Genomic DNA, 6941 nt, shown 5'->3' on the forward strand with positions numbered 1-6941 from the left:
CTTGATGTTTTTAGGAGGCCTGAGTCATCTCCTGCTCAGCCAGGAGGAGCAGTCTGACAGGCTAGGAAGCAACTTACTTCCCTCCTTAGGGGGCTCTCTTGTTTAAAGCTTAGCTGCTTATCAGTGGCAGCAGTCTGGGCCCAGCTTCAGAACTAACTTCTGCTTTCTTTCCCCCTTCCCTCTTCCTTCCACATTTAAGGGAAGCTTTATTTTTTTTGCAGTGGTGGGACTGGCTTGTTTAAAGTGAATCCAGCAGCATCTGCCCAGGTCAGGCTGGGAGTAGATGCAGGCTGTGGGAGCGCAGCCCTCTGCCTCTCCCAGCTTCCTGTGGGATCTCACCCTGTGACTAAGGGCAAGACAACAACCATGCCAGAGCAAGCAGAAACACTCATTATATAACCAGAGAGCATACAGGCTGCTAAGCAAATTGCTAGATTCTCATTTCCCCCATCTAAGCTTTTTTGATGAAGCAGGATTAGACGTAAACCTGCACTTGAGGATAACCCTGCAGGCTATCTGCTGACAGTTCTGGTTTTCTCAGTAGTCTCTGGGAACAGCCGTAGTTGTGGCACAGTAAAGCTGCTCAAACTACATCTGGAACAGGTAATTAACATGCAAATTACAGTGTTAGGCCAGTTCTTAAGAACAGGCTGTGCTAGTAGGGCTAAAGTTGAGAAAGAAGTTGCACAGGCAGTAATATAAGCTAGTCCAGTTTGATTTATTTCACTGAAAAATCCAGACAAGGGGGCATTTTAGGAAGAAGAAAAGCAGTAGTTCATATATGAAGGCACACAGTAAGCCAGCTCTGGCCTATCCCTGCAATTTTTTTTTTTTTTTTTAAAGACCAGATGCTTTTGCTGCACTTCCTTTCACAGAACGTCCTGCAAATACAAGAATACCTTTCTAGCTCCAGTTTGAGGAGCCAGAGCTTGCATCTTGCACAGCTGGGTCACCAGAGCCTGAGGAGAGCTGAGCCACAGCCATCCCTTATCAGACAAACCACTCAGTGTGTTTAAATCCTGCAGCTGGAGAAACAAATGCTCATTACCACGGGCTCTTACACAACATCCTCAGCACCCCTTCCTTCTCTGCTCCAAGCACAGGCACTGCTCAACACGTTTATCACCTGCTAAAAATGTTTTCAAATGACTTGAGGTTTTAAACAGCTATTTTCCTCACTGCCAAGCTTCACTGCATCTAAAAGGCGATGTTAATTGTCTCACAGCACTGAGCAGGGCTGGGCTGTGGCCATCAGCACCTCAAGCTGGCTGCCTGAAATCCACGAGCGCTGCTCAGCCACCTGAAAGGCAGGGATGGACGGTGAAGCTGCATGTCCTGACAGCACAGCCTGCTGGGGGGACACGTGGCAAGGACATCCCACAAGAGCCCTGAGGGGCACCCAAACCAAGGAGCAGCATAGCTTGCATTTAGGCAAGACAAAAATAGAAACTGTAAGTGGTAAGATTTACTGATGCTTGGGCTGGTGTTGGATTGCAGCAGTGGGCTGAGCTCCTGGAGGAGAACATCCCTCGAAAACAAAAGTTTTCTCCAAGTGGAAAACAATGAAATGTCTGGGAATGCTTAGAAGCTGTCTCTGAAAATAATGGTCTAGCTGCATTAAAGAAAAAAAAGAGAGAAAACCAACCCCAAACTATCACAGCATCTACTCATCTTAGTGATCTCAACAAAAATTAAGTTAGCTCTTGCATGTGGCGGAATGGAATGGCAATTCTTGGTACTCCACATTTTACTGTAATTATATCTGGAGAAATAAAACGTTCCCTCACCAATTCTCTGGATGATTTCCTGGCATTCTTCCTCAGAACTCGATGCGAACGCCAGGCAGTCAAACGTGCTCCCTTTGGGGCTCCCTGGGGAAGCACTAAATATGGAAACAAATGCATCAGCCTGCAATGGGAGCATGTCAGAGCAATCCCACGAGCAGCCACGCTGCCTCAGCCCTCTGCTCCCAACACCTGCATCCCCACATTGGGTGGGATGCCCAATCTCAGCCCTGCGTTGGCTCAGGGCTCCCTGCTGAGCCGTGGGGAGGGGATCCATGCACAAGGATGCTCACAGGACACAGAATGCAAAGACATTGCTGGTCTTAAGGCAGCGTCCCACGCAGGAGACTGCAGGATAGGGGTGGCGGAACAGGACCTGCATTGGGGACAATTGGGGACAAGGGGCTTTGCAACTCAGTGCATGAGCCAGAAACAGAGCATTGGGTGTTCCATGCTCACCTTGGGAGATGCCTTCTCTCGTACAATGATTTCTGTTTCCTTCACGTCAAATAAAACCTCCTGGAGAGAAGAAAGGGGAAAATAAAGCCCCAGTGATCACAGCAACTGAGCTCTATTTTTAATAAGATCGCTTGCGAGGCAGATTATTCAAGAGCAGAGTGATGAAGTGCAGCTTTTCACACAGAGCTGCCTGTTGCTGGTGTTCCACTGATGGAAAGGGGAGATTGACTGCAAATTAAGAGAGTAACTTCATTGTGCTTCAGATGCGGGGTTAAAAGAAAAGAAAACAAGCAAAGAGGAAAAGCAGGATGAAAAAAAAATTAAAAAAAGAAAAAAATGCATGGACCACCAGTCCTCCAAGGATCTTCCAGCACTGTGGATCCATGAAACAGCAGCATTGTGGCTGTGTTCCTGCTCTCAGGACACCAGCTTGGGCTTAGCAGATGATCACCCATGGGCTGGCTCCATGCTCTGCCCACGTGCACCCAGGCCCCAGCCCAGGGCTGTGCTCTGCCTCCAATTTCATGAGAACCCCCTGGAGGCACCAGCAGCAGCCACCCGAGCCCCAAAACACCCCCAGCACCGGGTTCAGCCTCCCCACGGTTCTCCAGTTGGACACACACTGCTGCCCATCGCTCACCCGTGGTGCTGAGCCGTTCTCCAGCACAGCAGGAATGGCTTTCTGCAGCACCTCTTTGCCTCCAAACTGGAACAGCAGGAAGGAACAACACACAAGCATGGAAGAACGAGTTCAGAAGAAGAAAACAACCCAGCTCTGCCCATCTCCTCACCATCCCAACACCGATCCGGCCCAGGTACTGCAGGTTGTAGAGCAACCTGGGGAAAAAAAAAAAAAAGACCCATACATCCTCCTGCTGCTTGTTGCTGGGGGGAGATGGTCAGAGACCCCTCACCTCCTGGTGCCAACCCTACCTGTCCCCCTGCACCCTCCACTTCTGTCCCTTGTCACAGCGCCTGGGGCCACACTGGAGCTGGAAATGGGGCTCCTTCTCCTTCACAGCCTCCAGGTAGGGCAGCAAGGGCTCATAGACCTCACCATCGTGCCCCTGCCACCGCAGCACACGGAGGCTCAGTGGTTGTCCCTTCAGCTTCTGCAGCATCGCCCCAGCCTGGAGAAGAGGGTGGGAGAAGAATGCAGGGGGAGGCACAAAGGGAGGATGGTGGGGAGGATGAAGTCGTGTCACCCACCTGCCCGCTGTAGGCGTTCCTCAGGGAGCATCCATTGATCTCATCTAGGACGTCCCCAGCCAGCACCACCTCATCCACCTCTGCCTGGCTCCCAGGAAGCACCTCAGTGACAATGACACGGCCATCCACGTACCTGGGGGATGCATCCAAGCTGCAGCTCAGCCCTAGAGACCAACCCCCCCCCCCCAGCCCTTCTGTGCCATCAGCAGCATTTTGCCCATACACAGAGGGACAACCACCCCATGGGTGGGGAACCAACGGAGGAGAAAAAACACCCGAGACATCCATAGCCTCAGCTCTGGGGGTGTTCATCTCCTCATCTCCCCCTTTTTGGGACCATCCAGGTCTCCACATCCTGATGGCTCCTACCTCACCACCATCCCCAGCGCTCGGCATGGGACCGTCTCATACATGACGCACACCTGGAAGAGAGCAGCTGTGACAGCAGCCATAGAAAAGCCACAGGACCCAGTGTGACCAGGGTGGGGCAACACAGGGACTCCTCCCTGGGGGTCACTTCTGGCACAGAAACCAAACCAGGCCTTCAGGAGATGCTGTGTCAGGCACTGGGGAGCAGGAGGACCATCAGTGGCCTCCTGTTCCCATCCCATCCTTAATTGTTGAGCCCAGATTTAGAGATATGGATCCCGACAGATATGACCTAAAGCTCACAGTGAGCCTTATAAAGGAGTTTCCAGCCACCTTCCCTCATCTCATGCAAATAAGCCCCATAAATGAGTTCTGAGCCCCCTCCCTCACCACGCACAGCCGCTGCCCCAGGCTGCTCACAGCAGCTCCTGCTGTCACATCGCATTACTCAGAGCCCCAAAACGCAGCCGGTTCAGCTGGGAGCACTCGTGTCCATTGAGGCATGAACACTGTCAGGCAGCAGCTCTGCCTCCTGACCACAGTCCCAGCGTTGGGCTACTCCTCAGGGTTTATTTTGGGGTTAAAAAGGCGGCAGAGGGATGCTCTTCATTTTTCTGGAAGCCATCAAGGCATCCCTGCTGCTCACAGCCTCGAAACGCGCAAATATTTCATTGAGCAAACACAAGAGCGAGATCAACTGACCCAGGCATTGCGTGTCATCCCAGAAAAATGATGATTTTTTGGCAAGGAAGCGGGGAAGGCAGCAAGGGAAAGCTGCATTTATGTCAGTGCTGCTTGGCTCGGTCCTACACACCCAGGGCAATGCTGGATCGGCGCCTGGTGACAGCGCAGGCACCCAGCAAGCTCCAACCCCAGCATGGAGGCAGCTCCACATGCATCCCTCCAACTGCAGATGGCTGAAGCCGTGCTGCCATCCCTGCAACCCCAACCATTCCTTGTTTTCCCCATCTGACATCCCAGCAAGGGCCGGAGCAGGCGGCAGCAGGGAGTGCTTACCGGCAGCAGCCAGCTCTCATCCAAGAAGCTGCAGTTCTGTGAACAAAGCAGTGCGGTGCTGTTGGTGCCGGTGAGGAGGGGGCTGTGCCCCCCACCCCGCCATTCATTCCTGCACCTGCAGGTCCAGGGAGAAATCCACCTCTGTCAGCACAAGCACCAGGGAGAGGAACGGCTCTGCAGGGGGAGAAGGGACAGAGGCAGCATTACTGCTGGGTCCCAGTGGCTGTGGTCTCTCAGGGATACAGCCAAGGCCCACATGGAGCCAATCTGCAGCATCACTAATGATGCTGTAGGGAGCAATCCCCCAAATTCACCCCAGCAGCACCCAGAGCCAGCCCTCGGCAGCCTCCTGAGGAGCTGTACCAGCACTTAGGGAGGCTGTTAATTCATCAAAGCCAAGAGTAAAGGCTGTCACCCTGGTCTCCTAAGGAGAGCAGGGACCACACAGTCTGGGCACCCCTCAGAGCATCCTTGGTATAAGAATTAACATAGAAAACACTTGCAAAGCATCTTACCCCGCAGCTCTTCATTACCCAGGATGGAGCCTGACGAGTCATAGAACTGAAACACAGCACAAGACTCCATGAAACCACCTTAGAGCCACCAGGAACCCAGCAGCCCCCACGTCTCACCTCCAGGAGCTGCGGGCTCTGCACCAGCTGCTGCATGGCCACTGCCAGCACTTTGCACTGCAGGGCTGAGCGCAGGAAGCAGCGGCCACGGCCCTGTGCTGTCAGTGCCTTTGTGCAGGTGGAGGCTCTATGGAGGCTGCTGGAGAGAGGGCTCGGTCTGCTTGGGGAGAGGGGAGGTGATGGGGTTAACATAGGGAGCAGAATGCATGGTCTTGGGCATGTGGCTTGCTTGGGGAGAGGGGAATGGTTTGGGGGTTAACACATGGGGGAGCTTTTGGGCACTTTGGGGTTTAACACATGGAGGAATCACAGAACGGCTTGAGTTGGAAGAGACCTCAAGGATCATGAATCTCCAACCCCTCCCACTGCAGGCAGGGCCACCAACCTTCACATTTCATACCAGACCAGGCTGCCCAGGGCCCCATCCAACCTGGCCTCAAACACCTCCAAGGATGGGGCATCCACAACTTCCCTGGGCAGCTGTTCCAGCACCTCACCACTCTCATAGGAAAGAACTTCCCCCTGACATCCAACCAAAAGGGGGAACGTCCAGTCTTTGGGATTCAGTCTGGGGAGAAGGGAAGGGTTTAACCCACGTGGAAACCTTTGGGATTTGGTCTCCTTGGAGAGAACGGACGGGTTTGGGGGTTAACAGATGGAGGAACATCCAGAGTGGTTAGGATCTAGGGAGATGGGAAGGGCTTGGGGTTTAACTCATGGGACAGTGCTATGGGTTTTGGGATTTAGCCTGCTTACAGAGAGGGGAAGCAGCTTAGGGCTTACCCCTGGGGCAGCCTTCAGGCTCTGTGGGGTTTAACACACAGACAAACATCCTCTCCTCAGCCGGGGTGACCCCACCACGCCCCCCCCCCCCCCCCCATCCCCACTCACCTCCTGCCCTCCCCGAGGGAAAGCAGCTCCAGGCACTGCCAGTAATCCCTTCTCCTGAAGCCCCACAGCGGCTCTGCAGTACAAAACCAAAGCAAGGGGCCTCGACCACACACAACCCCCCTTCCATCCCCCCATGGCCCCCTGTGCCACTCACGTCGCAGCCCCTTCCTCAAGGCTCCCTCCAGCAGCGCGCAGGCGGCCGCCAGGTGCGGGGAAGCATCGGTGCACGGAGTGCCGCCCTCCCGCAACCGCAGCACCGCACCTATGGGGGGATTGGGGAAGAGCTGCACCCATAGGAGCCGCGCTGGGACCTCCGAGCAGAGGGAAACCCGCTGGAAAATCAGGGGAACTTCCTCCCAGCCAGGCACGGCGCGATGCAAACAGCGAGTCAGGCTGTGTGGGGTCCCTAATGGAGAGACCTTAATGGGGGGACCCCGTGCTATAGGGCACCCCCAGCCCCACGCTCACCTTTAAGGGCGCTCAGCAGCGGTTCCCTGGCGGCCATTGACCCGGGGCAGCACAGCCGGGAGGCACCGCCCGGCCCGGGGGGGGGCACACCCAGCTCAGGTGTGCGGCTCAG

The 6941-nt window shown here is 54.6% G+C and overlaps 1 protein-coding gene across 1 annotated transcript; it reads right to left on the reverse strand.

Moving 5' to 3' along the window:
• Nucleotides 1-938: 938 nt before the first annotated feature.
• On the reverse strand, nt 939-6866 carry LOC116232592 (uncharacterized). The gene is made up of 16 exons (XM_090122201.1): nt 6842-6866; nt 6516-6800; nt 6362-6434; nt 5471-5609; nt 5354-5399; nt 4954-5012; nt 4839-4874; nt 3822-3874; nt 3453-3585; nt 3177-3373; nt 3035-3080; nt 2884-2949; nt 2244-2303; nt 2078-2160; nt 1788-1882; nt 939-1025 (listed from the first exon to the last, which is right to left on the reverse strand). Exons 1-16 carry the CDS (start codon nt 6864-6866, stop codon nt 991-993), a joined length of 1431 nt encoding a protein of 476 aa, XP_089978327.1. The 3' UTR covers nt 939-990.
• Between the last annotated feature and the right edge of the window lie 75 nt (nt 6867-6941).

This window comes from Phasianus colchicus, chromosome 20 (assembly GCF_987193195.1).
Source record: "Phasianus colchicus chromosome 20, bPhaCol1.hap1.1, whole genome shotgun sequence".
In the NCBI taxonomy this organism is placed as follows: Eukaryota; Metazoa; Chordata; class Aves; order Galliformes; family Phasianidae; genus Phasianus; species Phasianus colchicus.